The 19,560-nt window shown below is 43.6% G+C and overlaps 1 protein-coding gene across 2 annotated transcripts in view; it reads left to right on the forward strand.

The window, feature by feature from the left end:
* ptpn11a (protein tyrosine phosphatase non-receptor type 11a) overlaps positions 1–19,560 on the forward strand; it is a 65,257-nt gene that overhangs the window by 20,658 nt on the left and 25,039 nt on the right. For both annotated transcript variants that reach the window (XR_013499399.1, XM_078227318.1), the window contains exons 5-9: positions 2,420–2,536; positions 6,951–7,064; positions 8,620–8,716; positions 11,912–11,991; positions 14,758–14,916. Coding sequence is in view for 1 of the 2 variants with exons in the window: in XM_078227318.1 (XP_078083444.1) it covers positions 2,420–2,536; positions 6,951–7,064; positions 8,620–8,716; positions 11,912–11,991; positions 14,758–14,916 (567 nt within the window). In the remaining variant the exon portion in view is untranslated. The remainder of the gene's footprint in view (positions 1–2,419; positions 2,537–6,950; positions 7,065–8,619; positions 8,717–11,911; positions 11,992–14,757; positions 14,917–19,560) is intronic.

Genomic DNA, 19,560 nt, shown 5'->3' on the forward strand with positions numbered 1-19,560 from the left:
GGGTTGGGGAGGTGGCGCATTGACAGATAAAATAGGCTGGCTGGATGATATTTGACGTTGCTAAATGTAAAGTGATGCATTTTGGAATGAGGAGAGACAATATAAAGTAAATTTTATAATTTTGAAGGAGCTGGGGAGTGCACAAATCATTGAAGGTAGGAGGGCAAGTTGAGAAGGCAGTTTTTTTTTCTTTTCAAAAAGACCTATGGGATGTTGGCTTTATTCATAGAGGAATGGAATCCAAAAGCAAAAATGTTACGTGAAACATTCATGAAGCACTAGTTAGGCCTCAGCTGTGATATTGTGTTTAATTCTGGATGTCACCTATTCTGATAAGGATGCCAACGCCCTGGCGGAGAGATTTACTAGAATTAGAACTTGGCTAGTTGGAGAAACTGGAGAAGTTGGCATTGTTCTCCTTCGAGCAGAGAAGATTAAGAAGAGATTTGATAGACCTGTTCAAAATTTCTGAAGGACGTTGATAGAGTAAATAAGGAAAAACTGCTTCCTGAAGAGTTGGCAACACAGATTTGAGGTGATTGGAAAAGAACCAAAGGTGATGGGAGAAAGCATTTTTACAAAGCGAGTTGTAATCTGGGATGTACTGCCTGAAAGCTTGGTGGAAGCAGACTCCATTGTAATGTTCAAAAGAGAATTGAATAAGTATTTGAAAGGAAAACATGTACAGGGCAATGAGGAAAGAACAGGAAAAATGGGACTAATTGGGCAGTTCTATCAAAGAACTGGCACAGGCATGATGGACTGAATGGCATCCTATTCTGGAGCCTATAGTTTGCAAGTTCACCTCCACTCCAGTTATCCGAATTCCTACAAGAACTACTAACAGCAGAAAAGAAACAAACAGAACATATTAACAACTAGATCACCTCTGTGTTCTGGACAACGCCAGAAGCGATCCACTGTAATTTAAATGGCAGAATGTTTAAATTGGAGTTAGCCACGATAGTTTGTTTCTCCTTTGAAATCGGAAGAGTGCGTCTTCATTACTCCTGCTGTCAAGCGCACAAATCTACCCTTTCTGTACATCACTCACCAAGGTACATTCTCTGGATGCTTTGGATTGATCACAATCAGTGATACCTGTATAATTACGTAGATGAGTTGTATCAATATAATTACAAGTGACAATGAGCAGGTAGTTTTACAGTATCCCTCGGTGCAGCTGCTAGTCACATTTAATAAACCCAGCGGTATAAACTGTGGAAATAGAGTGACACTCTGCATCGATGAGTGAAGGACAGACCTGAATCATCCTCGTTAGCATTGTCCTGTTTAGGCTGATTGTCTGCTGAAGCCTGGTATTATCCAGCTGCTCAATGGCATGTTCACAAAATAAATTGATATTTAGTGCTCGGATTGCTGCCAGAACAGCAGGCAAGCAAATTTGCCAATTTAACTTGAAGCATTTATTTTTGTTCCATGCTACAGCGCTTCCAGTCTCCTTAAGGACATGCTCAGAATGATGAAGTGTACGTATACACTGGCACCAAGTGTATTGCCTTAAGTGACATACTTGTTCTGCTGATATCATTGTAATGCATTGTGGGGGTCCTTGACTCCCCACTCAACAAAAAACTTTGCAACACTAAACTCTGTGTGTGTGTGAAAAATATGAATAACGTTATCACAATTTAATGCAAGATAGCTCATGGACATCACTGCATTGTTACCTCATTTTGATACCAGGGAATAGCGACTCTCCGATTAGTATTTGGGGAATGTAATCTGAGCGTGAAGCTTGAGGGGAACTATGTTCCATAAGTATTTTTTACTTTTAAAAATGAAGAGACCGGTTTTGAGTGTCCTAATCGAAGAAAACACCACCAAATGTAAGAGACGGGGGACTGACCATTCTGTTTGGTTTCATTGCCCCTTTTTAAAAGGTCTGAATCTTCCCCCCCCCCCTCATGTTCTGAGCTATTAGCCTCTCATAGAAATCATAGAAACCCTACAGTGCAGAAGGAGGCCATTCGGCCCGTCGAGTCTGCACCGACCACAATCCCACCCAGGCCCTACCCCCACATATTTACCCGCTAATCCCTCTAACCTACGCATCTCAGGACTCTAAGGGGCAATTTTTAACCTGGCCAATCAACCTAACCCGCACATCTTTGGACTGCACCTACTGTAACCAGTTCAGATAAAAGCAAATTAATGCGGATGTTGGAACCTGAAGCAAAAGCAGAAAATGCTGGAAAATCTCCGGTCTGACAGCGTCTGTGGAGAGAGAATAGAGCCAACGTTTCGAGTCTGGATGACCCTTCGTCAGAGGTGGCAGTTTCTGGTTTTGTAAGGAATTCAGCCTTGGTCTTTAAGCCCTAACTAAACAGGTTGATTGTGTAATATTTTCAGCAGCCCCCACAAAATGTGTATTTATTCTCTCTCCTGCTTCACCCAGGATGGGAAATACGATGTTGGTGGCGGGGAAAAGTTTGATTCCTTGACGGACCTGGTGGAACACTACAAAAAGAACCCCATGGTGGAAACCTTGGGCACCGTCTTGCAGCTCAAACAGGTAATGAGGCACCTGGACTAGGACAGGGCTAAATATGGTGCTGTGATTTGCAAAGCATCTGAATTTATTCTAAGAAATGCTGTCTCCATTGGAGAGCAAGAGATTAAACTGCATTAGTTGTCTTGTTCAGTGTGACGCAGCATGGATTCATGATGGGAAAGTCATGTTTGACTAATTTACTGGAATTGTTTGAGAATATGACGAGTGCGGTTGACACAGGGGAACCGGTGGATGTGGTGTATTTGGATTTCCAGAAGGCATTCGATAAGGTGCCTCACAAAAGGTTGCTGCATAAGATAAAGGTACACGGAGTTGGGGGTAAAGTGTTAGCGTGGATTGAGGATTGGCTATCTAACAGAAAGCAGAGAGGCAGAATAAATGGGTGCTTTTCCGGTTGGCAATCAGTGACTAGTGGCGTGCCGCAGGGATCGGTGCTGGGGCCTCAACTATTTACCATATACATAGACGATCTGGAGGAGGGGACTGAGTGTAGGGTAACAAAGTTTGCGGATGACACAAAGATGAGTGGGAAAGCAAATTGCGTGGAGGACACAGAGTCTGCAGAGAGATTTGGATAGGCTAAGTGAATGGGCAAGGATCTGGCAGATGGAGTATAACGTTGGTAAGTGTGAGGTTATCCACGTTGGAAGGAATAATAGTAAAATGGACTATTATTTAAACGGTGAAAAATTACAACATGCTACTGTGCAGAGGGATCTGGGGGTCCTTGTGCATGAATCACAAAAACTCAGTTTGCAGGTGCAGCAGGTAATCAAGAAGGCAAATGGAATGGTGGCCTTTATCGCGAGAGGGATGGAGTATAAAAGCAGGGAGGTCTTGCTGCAACTGTACAGGGCACTGGTGAGGCCGCACCTAGAGTACTGTGTACAATTTTGGTCCCCTTATTTAAGAAAGGATATATTAGCTTTGGAGGGGGTACAGAGAAGGTTCAGTAGGTTGATTCCGGAGATCAGTGGGTTAGCTTATGAGGAGAGATTGAGTAGACTGGGTCTGTACTCATTGGAGTTTAGAAGGTTGAGGGGAGATCTTATAGAGATATATAAGATAATGAAGGGGCTAGACAGGGTCGAAGCAGCGAGGTTATTTCCACTTACAATGGAAACAAGAACTAGGGCGCATAGCCTCAAAATACAGGGGAGTCAATTTAGAACAGAGTTGAGGAGGAACTTCTTCTCCCAGAGGGTAGTGAATCTTTGGAATTCTTTGCCCAATGAAGCAGTAGAGGCTACCTCGTTAAATGTGTTTAAGTCACAGATAGATAGATTTTTAACCATTAAGGGTTATGGGGAGCGGGCAGGTAAGTGGAACTGAACCCACTATCAGATCAGCCATGATCTTATTGAATGGCGGAGCAGGCTTGAGGGGCTAGATGCTCCTAGTTCTTATGTTCTTATGTTGCTCAGCATTGCATTACTGTGGCATTGGCACTAGAGGGCACCAGTTGTTAATAGTAAAATCTTGCTCCAGTGATGAGGGTTTTCTGTGTTAACTCTCACCAACAATGGAGCCTGTAAGACTCCCACCCCAGCTTAATCCTGGTTTCCTGACCTGTAAGGCAGCTGAAGGGATAAACACCCAAATGGAGGTGATATCATTTTACTTTCGCAATGGGATATTGGGAATCAGAATTGTCACAACTCGGAACAGGGGGAGGCGATAGCAGGATTAATGTAGTATTATCACTACATTATTAATCCAGAAACTCGGCTAATGTTCGGGGGACCCGGGTTCGAATCCCGCCGCAGCAGATGGTGGAATTTGAATTTGATATTTAAAAATCTGGAATTAAGAACCTACTGATGACCAGGAAACCATTGTCGGAAAAAAACAATCTGGTTCACTAATGTCCTTTAGGGAAGGAAATCTGTTGTCCTTACCCGGTCTGGCCTACATGTGACTCCAGAACCACAGCAATGTGGTTGACTCTCAACTGCCCTCCAAGGGCAACTAGGGATGGGCAATAAATGGTGGGCAGCCAGCGATGCACATGTCCCACGAATGAATAACAAAAAATTGGCGCTACCTATGCTCTCTTGCCAGTTAGTGGTCAGCTGTGGGTATCATGACCAAACTCCATGTGCGAGCAGTCTGCATTCTCTCTCTGAGAATTGAGATAAGGAGGAATTAATCAATCACAGGCTTGTGGATCTATGGAATGCTCTACCCCAGAGGGTAATGGATGCTTCATTTTTGGTTACGTTTGAGGCTGAGATGGACAGATTTTTGGTGTCTCGGAATTGAGGGATGGGGGAGCGGGCAGAGGGACAATTAAAAAATTCAATTACTGAATAAATCTGGAATTGAAAGCTAGTCTGAGTAATAGTGACCATGGAACTACAGTCGTCAAAACCCCTCTGGTTCACTGATATACTTTAGAGAAAATAGTCTGCTGTCCTGAACCAAATCTAGTCTGCAGATAACTCCAGACCCAAAGCAATGCCTCATAATTGCCTTCTGAAACGGCCCAGCAAGCAATTGCAGTATACTGGGGTGGGCGATGGCCTAGTGGTATTATTGCTAGACTATTAATACAGAAACTCAGCTAATGTTCTGGGGACCTGAGTTCGAATCCCGCTACAGCAGATGGTGGAATTTGAATTGAATTTTTAAAAAAAATCTGGAATTTTGAATCTACCGATGACCATTGTCGAAAAAACCCATCTGGTTCACTGATGTCCTTCAGGGAAGGAAATCTGCTGTCCTTACCTGGTCTGGCCTATCTGTGACTCCAAAGCCACAGCAATGTGGTTGACTCTTAACTGCCCTCGAAGGGCAACTAGGGATGGGCAATAAATACTGGCCCAGCCAGCGACGCCCATGTCCCACGAATGAATTTTTAAAAACCCGCTGTTTAAAAAGTCAAGCAGATAGACTGTAGCGGTACAGGAAGGTACCATCACCACCTCAAGGGCAATTAGCGATGGGCAACAAATGCTGGCCTCACCGGCAACACCCCTACAGAGAATGTTAAAAATACCTGTGGCAGCAAATGAAGGAAAAGGCTGTGGTGCGGGGAGGGTATTGCAGCAAGAAGCATTCCCCAGTTGGTGTTAATTGTGTGAGCATTCTCTGGACGTGTCATGCCCACCAACAAATAATGAGCCTTTTGTTACTCTGCTTTTCTCGGTGCATTCAATATCTAAATGAATAGATGTGTTCTATGGCAACAATGATTTCCAATTAAAGCTTAGATTTAGTATAATGAGCGCACTGCTTCAGGGACTTTGTGCAGATTGATTCCTAATAAGCCAGTCTGTGTCCTCGCTATGATGGGCTATGATTGGATTATATTCCGGTTGCATGGCTGATGAAGGGTTTATTAATGTCATGTTGCTCCAAATGCAATGATTAGTGCTGTGCCCATCGGGTCACTGTAGTAGGGCATTATTTATGTTTTTACATTTAAATTAAAATGTGACTTCAGACAAGACAGTACAGTGGTTAGCACTGCTGCCTCACAGTGCCAGGGATCCAGTCTCGGGTGACTGTGTGGAGTTTGCACGTTCTCCCCAAGTCTACATGGGTTTCCTCCGGGTGCTCCGGTTTCCTCCCACAGTCCAAAGATGTGCGGGTTAGGTTGGCCATGCCAAAATGACCATTAGTGTAGAGGGGATTAAGAGGGTAAATACATGGAGTTGCGGGGATAGGGCCTGGGTGGGATTGTTGTCAGTGCAGGCTCGATGAGCCAAATAGAACATAGAACATTACAGCGCGGCACAGGCCCTTCGGCCCTCGATGTTGCGCCGACCAGTGGTACCAAACTAAAGCCCCTCTAATCTACACTATTCCAATATCATCCATATGTTTATCCAATAACCACTTGAAAGCTCTCAACGTTGACGAGTCCACCACTGCTGCAGGCAGGGCATTCCACGCCCTTACTATTCTCTGAGTAAAGAACGTACCTCTAACATCTGTCCTATATCTCTCACCCCTCAATTTAAAGCTATGTCCCCTCGTGCTAGCCATCACCATCCGAGGAAAAAGGCTCTCACTATCCACCCTATCTAATCCTCTGATGGCCTCCTTCTGCACTATAGGAACTTTATGATTCTAAGACCAGCACCAAATGGACCAGTTATTGGTCTTGCACTGAAAGGAATTTGCGTTGTGAAAAATTATGGAAATCCATCCCAACTCCATGGGTGTGGAAGAGAATGTGCTCCCAGCGCAATGACTGGTTGGTTAAGTTCCTGCTCCCGCCTCCTCCTCCAGTGTACTTAAGCAGCCAGTATATTCCTATTGGTGTAACACTGAACTGGGCCATGGTGGAGGGAGCCTAGAAGATGGGAGGAAAGATGCATATATCAGGGAGCTGTAGAATAAAGGAGATGGGGGGTGGGAAATGATTTGTTTGCAAATTGAATTCCGTCTTCCTCGCTTCCCCCTGCAGCCACTAAACACAACACGAATAAATGCAGCCGAGATTGAAAGCCGTGTGAGAGAACTGAGCAAACCAGCGGAGATGATGGACAAGGTGAAGCAAGGATTCTGGGAAGAGTTCGAGGTAAATATTTCTGTTCACTTGGGAGGTTGAAGATAAATTGGACCAGGAACGAATGATATATTGGATCAGTGGACGGCCCATTCATTTCTAGCACCTGGGTTTCATTCTGCTGCAACTGGTGAAATGGAAACCTATCCTCGGAGGATCAGGAATGAATTAAAATTGAACTTTGCTTGCTTGGATAAAAATTTTACTGTTAGGGCTGCTGTCAAAGATCAGAATATTAGTGAATTGACTGTTCTTTATAATTCTATTTTTTATTTTTCTTAAATGCTTGAACAGCTATTCTCTGATGGATGGCTTCACGAGCTGGCTAGAGGTCGTTGAATTCATCAGTGTCAGGAAACGAATTGCCAATTAAAATCGCCCGCTGGTTTGTGATTGAGATTTTTTGCCATTTTAATCTCTCTTGTTAATTCGGCATCCTTGACTTGTCAGGGTCAGTAAATCATTCGCCGATACCTTCAGTCTCTCCTTTCAAACAGGGAATTGAAAAAGTGACTGGAAAGGGGAGAAAAGTGAATGTTAATTCTTTCTATCCAGTCCATTGTACACGGAGCATTATCCAGTGACGAGGCATAAATAGGTGTCAGATAAAATTAATAACCATCTCTTTCGATGTGCAGTGTACTTTGTTTCCTAATTGTCCACCGGCAAACAGATACTTATCCCATCAGCTGCTGGCGGTTGAAACTCTGAACGCTAAGGAAAATTGAAATTCCTGGCAATCTGAAATAAAGTAAGAAGTCTTAGAACTCAATCTGAAATAAAGACAGAAATTGCTGGCATTGCAAAGCCATCGGCTGTAAAGAGCAAAGATAGATGAACGTTTTGGGTGCCAAATCCTTCATGATTCTAAGTAAGGACCTTTCACACACTGTTCCTGTCCCGCGGGAGCTGGCCAACTACGGTACACTTGCAGCATTCTCCCTCTTTATTCAACACACCGAGCAGTGTTGCATACGTCCAGATCCATACTGCTGTGTACACGTTTTTATTTTAAAAGGTCAGTTTTCTTTAATCTACCTTTTGGATGACATTACAGAGAACGCAGATGTTTTTCGAGTTCAAGATCATCAATGTTCTGAGCATTCTGTCAGCTCAACAATCCCTGGAGTGACTTGTGAATGACAGCCAGCTGTTATCCACTGTCAAACTATCTACAGCCCTGCCAAGCCATCTCCCTGCGCCTGACTGCCATCAAACTCTCTGCCATTTTTAATGATTTTGCTGAAATGAGCTCCTGGTCGCTTATTCTAAAATACAATAATTTTAAAACCCTAATGAGTTTCGAGGTCTGACTTTTTTCCCTCCCCTCAATTTCTGGGTATGGTTCCACTGGTGCCGGTTGTTGTGTACTGCACCACCTGAGTGAATACCTCTGCCCCATCTGGCTTTCCAACATGTGCAAGGGTTCCTGTACAATTAATAGATACTATGGCTGTCTGTGTTTCTTTTCAATCCCTGCACACCAAAGGGAGCTGCGGTCATTAGTGGTCCTGTTCTGCCATTGTTCAAAATGGTGACTGTTCAACCCAAACTTATTCTGTTGCAGACACTACAGCAGCAAGAGTGTAAACTTCTCTACAGCAGAAAGGAAGGACAGCGGCCCGAAAACAAGAACAAGAATCGCTACAAGAACATCCTGCCCTGTAAGATTATCTCGGTCTCTGCTTTCTTCACTTCAGTCATTCTTCCTGTCTCAATGCCCTGCTTATCTGGACTGTATCTGGTTTTCTGAGAAGCCTGCCTCTTTGCAGCTCCCTGGTCCTGTCCAGTCTTTGGCAGAATTGAGAGATGTTCACTCCTCAATGTCCTGTCTTCAACTGCAATATATCCAACTAAAACTTGAAAAGCCTTCCTACCTTAAAAGGCTCCCAGCAGCTAAGCAACCACTGCTACTGCTATTTAATCTTCTTGCCATAACCCTCTCTAAACGCAATAGAAACACAAGGTGGCTACAGAGAGAATAAGTCCCCTTAATGATCAGCATAGCCTTCTGTGTGTGGAGTCACAGGAGATGGGTGAGATTTTTAATGAATATTTCTCCTCCGTGTTTGCTGCGTCGAACATCATGGGTCTAAAGAAATAAGGGAAACAGGTGGTGATATCTTGGGCCACATGCACATTACTCGGGAGAAGGTATCTGCAGCCTTAAAGCACATTAAGGTGGCTAAATCCCCTGGGCCTCATCAAGTGCATCCTCAGATGTGGGAGGCTAGGGAAGAAATTGCAGAGGCCCTTACTTCATCTCTTTCCACTGGCGAAGTTCTGGAAGTCTGGAGGGTGGCTAATGTTGTTCCGTTGTTTAAGAAAGATAGCAAAGACAAGCCAGTGAATTACAGTCCAGTGAGCCTGACATCAGTGGTGGGTAAGTTATTGGCGGGGGGGGGGGGGCGGATTCTGAGGGACAGGATCTACCAACATTTGGATAATCAAGGTCTGATTGGGGATAGCCAGCACGGCTTTGTGCATTGCAAGTCATGTCTAATGAATTTCAGTTTTTTGAAGAGGTAATTAAGCGGATGGATGAATGTAGGGCAGCAGATGTTATTTATATGGACTTTAGCAAGGTCCCACATGGCAGGCTAGTCTGGAAGATTAGCATGTATGTAATCCAGGGAAAGCTAGCATGTTGGATTCAAAATTAGCTCAGAGGTAGGAAACAGAGGGTGATGGTGGAAGGTTGTTTCTCGGACTGGAGGCCTGTGACTAGTGGTGTGCCTCGGGTCTGTGCTGGGTCCCTTGTTGTTCGTTATTTTTATAAATGATTTGGATGTGAATGTACAAGGCATGGTTGTAAGTTTGCGGGTGATACTAAATTAGGAGGTATCGTTGATAGCGATGAGGGTTATCAAAAATTTCAGGGGGATCAGTTAGGGAAATGGGCCGAGGATTGGAAAATGGATTTCAATACAGATAAGTGTGAGGTGCTGCATTTTGGAAAGTCAAACCAAGGTAGGACTTGTACAGTGAATGGTAGGACCCTGGGGAGTGTTGAAGAACAGAGAGACCGAGGAGTACAAATAGTTCATTGAAATCGGCATCACAGGTAGACAAAGTGGCGAAGAAGGTGTTTAGCGCACTGGCTTCATTGGTCAGAGGATTGGGTTTAGGAGTTGGGACATTATGTTGCAGTTGTATAAGTCATCGATGAGGCCGCACTTGAAGTTTTGTGTGCAGTTTTGGTCACCCTGTAGTTATAGGGAGCAGTTGGCCAGGTTAGGACTTTATTCCTTGGAATGGAGGAGAATGAGATTTGACCTTATTGAGGTGTATAAAATCATGAGAGGCACAGATAGGATGACCACACAGTCTTTTTTCCGGGGAGGGGAATTGAAAACTAGAAGGCGTAGGTTTAAGGCGAGAGGGGAAGATTTAAAAGGGACCTGAGGGGCAACTTCTTCACGCAGAGGGAGGTGCGTGTATGGAATGAGCTGCCAGAGAAAGTGGTTGAAGCAGATTCAATAGCAACATTTAGAAAACATTTGGATAAGTGCATGGATGGGAAAGGATTAGGGGGATATGGGCCAAACGCGGGCAATTGAGGCTAGCTGGGCATCATGGTCAGCATAGACCGGTTGGGCCGACGGGCCTGTTTCCGTGCTGTATTGCTCTGTGACGCTAATGAGACCAACCTCCACACATACAATGGTATTTGTCCGGCATGAACCTAACTATATAGTTTTATTCTTTCAGGCACACAAACATTAAATTAAACCCACTTAAAATTATACCTTATTTCTAACGTTTACCAAAAGTGTAAATCCCTCAAAATTACCTTTGTTTCCTAACAATAAGATCATAAGACTTGGAACAGAATTAGGCCACTCAGCCCATCGAGTCCACTCTGCCATTCAATCATGGCTGATGTTTTTCTCATCCCCATTCTTCTGCCTTTTCCCCATAACCCCTGATGCCCTTATTAATCAAGAACCTATCTATCTCTGTCTTAAAGACACTCAATGACCCGGCCTCTACAGCCTTCTTTCGCAAAGGGTTCCACACATTCACCACTCTCTGGCTGAAGAAATTCCTCCTCATCTCTGTTTTAAAGGATCGTCCCTTTAGCCCGAGGTTGTGCCCTCTGGTTCTAGTTTTTCCTGTTGGTGGAAACACCCTCCCCATGTCCACTTTATCCAGGCCTCGCAGTATCCTGTAAGCTTCAATAAGATCCCCCCTCATCCTCCAATGAGTACAGACCCAAAATCCTCAACCGGGGATCATTCTTGTGAACCTCCTCTGGACCCTTTCCAAGGCCAGCACATCCTTCCTTAGATACGGAGCCCAAAACTGCTCAAAATACTCCAAATGGGGTCTGACCAGAGCCTTATACAGTCTCAGAAGTACGTCCCTGCTCTTGTATTCTAGCCCTCTCGACATAAATGCTAACATTGCATTTGCCTTCCTAACTGCCGACTGAACCTGCACGTTGACCTTAAGAGAATCTTGAACAAGGACTCCCAAGTCCTGACTGACTTAATTATCATGTAGCACCTTCTTCACCCCCACTTGCGCTAGTTGCAGTCGTGACTTATCTTGTGACTACTGACTTTGTGTACCATAAACTAGTTACCAGTTCCAAACCAGCTGTCTTTCAGCAGTAAACTGCCTTTCTGGAAAGTCTTCCTTGTTAGTTGTCTTGGCAGCTAACTGTTCACACATTAGACATTTCAGGAAACAGCAGCTGAGTGAAGGGACATTACCTGCATTCTGAGTATGCCATGTCTAGAAGAATATGGATTCATTTTTAATTCTCTCAGAAGAGGAAATTGCCTCATAAGCATTTACAGCATTCCTCTTCTTAAGTAGTTTGACACCTAATATCAATTATTTCTTCCTTCTAGTTGATCACACTCGAGTAGTCCTACATGATGGAGATGTGAATGAATCTGGTTCTGATTACATCAATGCCAACTTCATTACGGTAACTATTCAGTGCGGTATATAGTTCACTGGGGGGAAAAAAAAGATTTGGTTTGAAAAGATTGTAGAAGTCAGCAGATAAGTCACTGGGTCCTGATTATAGATGTACTTTCAAAAAGCGTTCGATATAATTTTTTCTTTGTTCATTTGATGGATATGGGTGTCATTGTGAAGGTCAGTGTTTATTGGCTATCCTAATTGGCCTTGAGAAGGTGGTGGTGAGTTTGACACACTGCAGTCGATGTGGTGAAGGTACTCTTAAAGTACTGTTAGGTAGGTAATTCCAGGATTTTACTGAGAAATGAAGGAATGGTGATATATTTCCAAGTCCGCATGGTGTGTGGCTTGGAGGAGAATTTGCAGGCTGTGATGTGTCCATGTGCCTGCTGCCTTGTCCTTCAAGGGGTTGAAGGTTGCAGATTTGGGAGGCGCTATCAAAAAAACCTTGGCAAGTTTTTCTAGTGCATTTTGTTGATGGTAGACACTGCAGCTACAGTGCACCAGTGGTTGACGGGGTGAATGTTTAAGGTGGTGGATGGGAAGCAGTTTGCTTTGTCCTGGCTGATGTTAAACCTGTGTTATTGAAGCTGCAGTCATCCAGGCAAGTTTCACATCACACACCATACCCCTTTTAAGTGGTAGAAAATCTTCGGAGAGTCAGGAGGTAAGTCCCTCGCCACATGGTGGCACAGTGGTTAACACTGCTGCCTCACAGTGCCAGGACCCGGGTTCAATCCCGGCCTCGGGTCACTGTCAGTGTGGAGTTTGCACATTCTCCCCATGTCTGTGTGGGTTTCCTTTTCCACAGTCCAAAAATGTGCAGGTTAGGTGGATTGGCCATGCTAAATTGTCCCTTAGTGTCAGGAGATTAGCAGGGTACATTCGCAGGATTACAGGGATAGGGCCTGGATGGAATTGTTGTTGTTGCAGGCTCAAAGGGCTAAATGGCCTCCTACTGAACAGTATGGGTTCTATGATATGAGAATACTGAATCTCTGACCTGTTCCTCTAGTTACAGCATTTATGTGGATGATCCAGTTAAGTTTCTGGTCAATAGTGATCCCCAGGATGTTAAAGACGAGGGATTTGTCAATGATAATGCCAATGTATGTCAAGGGGAGGTTGAGATGGCCATTGCCTGGTATGTTCACTAGGTCTTGTGGACACAGACTACTTCATTGTCTGAGAAATTGTGAATGATGCTGAGCATTGTGCAATAAACAGCAAATATTCCCATTTCTGACCTTATGATGGAGGGAAGGCAATTGATGAAGCAGCTAAGGATGGTTGGGCCTACGACACTACCCTGAGGAACTCCTGCAAAGATCAACCTTTTCCAAATTTGTTTTTCCATCCAGAAACCAAATTGAATCCCATTCATTGTACCCTCATGAGGGACGAACAAGATCCAAGCTGACAGGATGAGGCATTGCACCTCCTTCTGGGCTTGAACTAATGCTTTCTCTTAGCCAAAAGGCCAAGATGGCTTTGAGAAATTGCATCAGCTAAAGTCTTGGTTTAACCTCATTGGCTACCCTGATCCTTTACTCTACCCTAGCCTGGACAAACCACCATCGCAGGGATCAGCCCACCCCCAGTGCAGTGGGCTAGTCTCGTCACCAGCCTGATCATGATTTCACCCCTGCCAGGTTTGAGGCCGAGATATCAGCTTCTAACAACCACAACTATCTTTCTTTGTGTTGGATATGATTCCAGCCAGTTAAGAGTTTATCCTGCATCCCACCACCCAATTCCTATTGACTTCAATTTTATTAAGGATCCTTGATACCATACTTGGTCAAATGCTGCCTTAATGTCATGAACAATTTGTTAATGTCCCAGGAAGTTTGTTAGAAAAAAAGTCAGATATTTGGGGTTTAAGGAATATAGTAGCATAGAGAGAGTAATTATCAATTGTGAGGTAAGAGTTCAAATTTATGCCTATTTACAATGAAGAAATTATATACCCCAAGGGCCCACTTTAGCTTTCCTTGTACAACAGCAAACTTAAATTCTAGCTCCGCTAATGTAGAAAATGCCCCAAAATACTTAACAGGTTGCTAAGCAATTGCAGGAAAGACGGGGGGGTGGGCAGAAGTTTGGTCAGGAGCTGAATTTTACACACAGATGTGGCATTTATGGAAAGACCCCACACTCTGGAATGCTATGTCGCTGGTAAAGTGAGTGTTTTCAGGGAGGTGGCATGTGGGGAGGAAGATCCCATGGCACTCATGCCCCAGCCAGATGGTTCCCTGAACCTACATCCGGCAACAGATTCACTATATCTCATTGGCTGTTTGTTGTATGAAAATTCACATTTGTTTAATTAACTTCTAAAGTAACTCACTGACGGGAAGCATTTTGGAACATCCAATGGGAAGAAGAAACTACAGTATGTAAATGTGAATTCTTTTAATCCTCTTCTATGCCTACATGACAATGATGACAACTGTAGTTGCATCTTACACAGGTGAAATATTAAATGTAGTTATTAGTTATCAGACTAATGGAATGAAAGTGATTTCTCACTCCCCTCTTGCTTTAGTTGGGCATAGATCCGCATTGTCCGAAAGCCTTTGAAGCAAGGTTGCTGCCTTCTCAGGTGGAGGTGCCCAATATAGAACAGAAACCCAATCAACAAAATCTTAATTTTGTAACTGATCTTCAAGACTAATCGAATCTTGCTGGTGACTCTTGCTCTTTAACCAAACAGAGCTGTAAATCAGGACTGACTCGTTAATACATCGTGTTCATCTGTTTAACTCAGCATGACATTGAAAGCAACCGAAGCACCTCCAAGCCAAAGAAGAGTTACATTGCTACACAGGGCTGTCTGCAGAACACAGTGAATGACTTCTGGAGGATGGTCTTTCAAGAAAACTCGAGTGTCATTGTCATGACTACAAAAGAAGTGGAACGAGGAAAAGTGAGTCTTACTGATCCTAGGAATGTTTGTTTTTGAATTGTTCAGATTGATGTTAGTTAACTTGTAGATTTACGACACCAGATTAATGAATGAGGATTTGGAGACATAATGTTCACCATTTGATGTATATACTTTCCTGGCGGGACAGATACTCTGTATCAGGTGCCACTTGAACTGTCTCTGCATTAGCTGCTGCATTTTTCACATCTATTGTATTGATTCTCTTACCATTTTTCTCTCCTGAACGCATTGACTCAGCTCGCTAAATAAGGGGTATCAGTCATCCTGTGATACTTCAGTGAATATTAACAACTTGGGACATGGCAAGCTGTGAGGGTAATTGCAGGTAAAATGTTAAAAAATTGCAGCCAACTTTGAACTTAATCAGTCTTTACATATTAATTTCAAGCAAGATGTACCACATAAACCCAGCTGGTCAAGTTAAAGTAGTTTACAGCGCGAGTTTACAGTAGGGAGATAGTGGTGTGGTGGTATTGTCGCTGGACTAATAATCCAGAGACCCAGGGTAATGCTCTGGGGACCGGGGTTCGAATCCCATCCCATCATGTTGAAATTTGTATTCAATAAAAATCTGGAATTAAGAATCTAATGATGACCATGAAACCATTGTCGATTGTCGTAAAAACCCAACTGATTCGCTAATGTCCTTTTGGGAAGGAAACCTGCCGTCCTTACCTGGTGTGGCCTCAATGCAACTCCAACAATGTGGTTGACTCTTAAATGCCCTCTGGGATGAGCAATAAATGCTGGTCCAGCCAGCGACGCCCACATCCCATGAACGAATAAAAATAAATGTTGTTGCAAGTGTATCTGCTTGAAGACTCCCATCAAGTTTCTTTAATTAATCCATAAGAAGCACAATGGATTCCTTACACCTATTGCTTGTTCATGATATTGTAAGATAATTTGTTGACCTATTTTTCCACTGGAACTTAGTTTCTTTGCAGTGGAATCCAAGATGGCAACTCTACTTCGCTGTGAATGAAGCACTGAAACATAGAAAATAGGAAACAAGAGTCGGCCACTTGGCCCTTGGAGCCTGCTCAGGACTGACCCTCTATCTCAACACCATAGTCCCACTCTCTCCCCATATCCCCTGATGCCTTTAGAGTCTGGAAATCTATTTGCTTCTTAATTATATTTAGTGACTTTGCCTCCACAATCTTTCGTGGTAGGGAATTACACAGGTTCACCACCCTCTGATTGAAGAAATTTCCCTTCATCTCAGTCCTAAATGGCCTACCCCGGATCCTAAGACTGTGACCCTTTGTTCCAGACACCCCAATCCAGAGGAAACAACATCGCTGCATCCAGTCTGTCCAGCTCTGTCAGAATTTTATACACTTTAATTAGATATTCCCTCATTCTTCTGAATTCCAGTGAATACATGTCCGGTCAACCCAATCTCTCCTCAAACAACAATCCTGCCATCCCTGGAATGAAGTTGGGTATGTGATCAATTACTGGCTGGTTGTGTGTAGCCAATGTGTAGGGACTTTGAGCTCCATGCCTCTTTGTTCCACCCACCCATTTTCCCCTCACCTCGCAGCATAATCCCTCAGCACAAAATCGTTTTGTAGAACAAGAGATAATAATCGGAACGACTTGAAGCAGGAATGCTCACACTTCATTTTCTTTTGCAAAACCCATTGTGTGAAATTAACGGTCCAAATATATCCTCATGTGTCTGCTCTGCATCACGTATCTGCAAAGGAATTTGATAATGAAGATTTAAAACATCTGGTGCTAAAGCTTCTATCCTTCTCAGCCTCCTGTGGGGGAATTGTCATATGAGGAACGGTTGAGAACTCTGGGTCTGTACTCGTTGGAGTTTAGAAGGATGAGGGGGGATCTTATTAAAACTTACAAGATACTGTGAGGCCTGGATAGAATGGACGTGGAGAGGATGTTTCCACTAGTAGGAAAAACTAGATCCAGAGGGCACAACCTCAGGCTAAAGGGACGATCCTTTAAAACAGAGATGAGGAGGAATTTCTTCAGCCAGAGTGGTGAATCTGTGCAACTCTTTGCCGCAGAAGGCTGTGGAGGCCAGGTCATTGAGTGTCTTTAAGACAGAGAAAGATAGGTTCTTGATTGATAAGGGGATCAGGGGTTATGGGGATGAGAAAAATGTCAGCCGTGATTGAATGGCGGAGCAGACTTGATGGGCTGAGTGGCCTAATTCTGCTCCTATGTCTTATGATCTTATGGAATTATATCCCTGGTTCACCAATGTGGAACTGCATATCGGAGTCAGGTATGCATTTGTTACATTTCCCAGCTCGCCTCAGATTCCTAACCTGGTACATTAGAGCGAAGAAATAGCACCTCAAAAAGGCCAAAGGATCCCTTTCTGATGTGCAATGAAGCTGTGTTTTGCAAGTCCCTAATACTTTTGCCTCTGCTTTGATAACGTGGCAAATTATTCACCAGTAGACAGACCCCAGAGCATGTGATATTCTGGCTACCCCTGCCATCCAGTCCCAATCGACCTCACTTAAGATCAGCAAAAATCTTGATTAATTTATGGATAAATGTTGGTTTTGAGGGCACTTTGGGCCATGGAATAATGAATGATTTGAAGGGTTGGGCGGGAAGGGATGGTGCCTAACTATTTTTCCTGAAGAGTTTAGTACTGGGGTCATTGTATTATATCACCTGGGGGTGGGCAAACTGCAGATGGCAAAATAACAATTGGCAAATCGATAGAAAAATCAAGTGCTTGACACATTGATGACTTTTTGCATTGTATTTACAGGAATATGCATCATTTCTGTGGGTTTAACGGTACTTGTGTGTTTGTCATTTGGCGTGAGTGGGGGGGTAGTCAAGGAGGCTGGGGCCCCAGGGTTAGTCTACCCTTTCTCTGCAATATCTCTGTCCCTGAAGCACCACAAGCGTAGTAACTCAACTAGAGACTGAAACCTGTAGTTTGTTTAATTGGGAGAAATTAAAAAAAAGACATGGCACTTACAACTTGGGCTAGGAAGATGTGATGGGTCAAAATACCTTAAAGCCTGTATATTAGTTCAGATAAAAGCTTCTTGTCCTTGCAAAGCAGAGTGCTGCTCACTTTTTAATAGGAAATTTGTGAACTCAAAGCACCTATCAATAAATTGTAATATCTTCTTGCGTGGCAAAGGTGTCTCCTTATTGGCAGCAAGTGACGGTGATTAATTGACAGTGCGGCTGCCAGAGAAAAATCAATTGATGTAAAATTTTTCTCTTCTCTTGAGATTTATTGCCTGGCTCAGTGTTGCTTTTATAAATATCACCAGGCGCAGAATGAAATGGGTTTGATACTGAGAATTCAAATTTGTGCAAACAAAATTGAAAAGCGACCCAAAATGTTTGCTTATATCACCCAAGCTTTTTGCTAAGATATATCCAGCTGGCGTCGGTGCCTCCTGTATGGCTGAATTGTTGGCAGTAGTGGAGTAAGGGCACAGTTTGCTTCTTGCAAAATTCATTGAATTCAACTCCTTTTGGTTGGCAAAGGCAGGTTAAATGTAGACTCTCCTCTTTAATTTATAACTTTTGTGTCTCAGAAATGTAGCGTGTTCTTTTCTTAAAACATGTTTCAGAGTTCCTTTGCTCACACAGCGTTGCCATTTGGTTTTGCAGCTAAGTAATGCGTTGCACCTCAGTGTACGTTGTTACGGATGGAGCGGGGGAGGAAATTTAGACAGCATTAATTTCTCCTATCCCCACCCATCCATAAGCAGAAAGGAACTTTGATTCGCTTCCCCCTTTTTTTCAAGCAGTGACTTATTTCCCAACACTTTGGTGTGATCCATTTTTCTATTAACTTCATAGCAAACTCGAGATAGAATGAATGCAGAGGGTTGGTTTATTTTACGCACTGACAACATGGTAGGGAATTTGCAACATTGCCGCTTTTGATTCTTACAGTAAAAGAGGGATAGGATGAGAGAGATTTGCAATGAAGAAACCACAGAGAAACTCAATTTGTTTCATGCGGATTCCAAAGTCCAGTAAGATGTTCCTTCACTGAGGTTAGGAGGCTGAAAATCGATACTGGATTATTCACTTTCCGGTGGTGCTGACATCACACAATGAGAGTGACACGGATGAATCACTCATCAAGGCAATGGTGCAGAATTTCCAATCAAAGCAATTTGGATGGGCTAGGTGTCAGTTTAGCGCAGTTGTCTGGACAGCTTTTTAAAAATTCATTCCTGGGACATGGGCATCGCTGGCTGGGCCAGCATTTATTGCCCATCACTAGTTGCCCTTGGAGGGCAGTTGAGTGTCAACCACATTGCTGTGGCTCTGGAGCCACATGTAGGCCAGACCGGGTAAGAAAGGCACATTTCTTTCCCTAAAGGACATTAGTGAACGAGATGGGTTTTTCCAACAATCGACAATGGTTTCATGGTCATCAGGATATTCGTAATTCCAGATATTTGTTATTGAATTCAAATTCCACCATCTGCCGTGGTGGGATTCGAACCCGGGTCCCCAGAACATTAGCTGAGTTTCTGGATTAATAGTCTAGCGATAATACCACGAGGCCATCACCTGGTTAGTGATTTCAGAACAACGCCAACGGAACAGGTCCAGTTCCCATACCGGCTGTGGTTATTCATGAATGCCTGCCTT

The sequence above is a fragment of the Mustelus asterias genome, chromosome 13 (genome assembly GCF_964213995.1).
Source record: "Mustelus asterias chromosome 13, sMusAst1.hap1.1, whole genome shotgun sequence".
NCBI classification, from domain to species: Eukaryota; Metazoa; Chordata; class Chondrichthyes; order Carcharhiniformes; family Triakidae; genus Mustelus; species Mustelus asterias.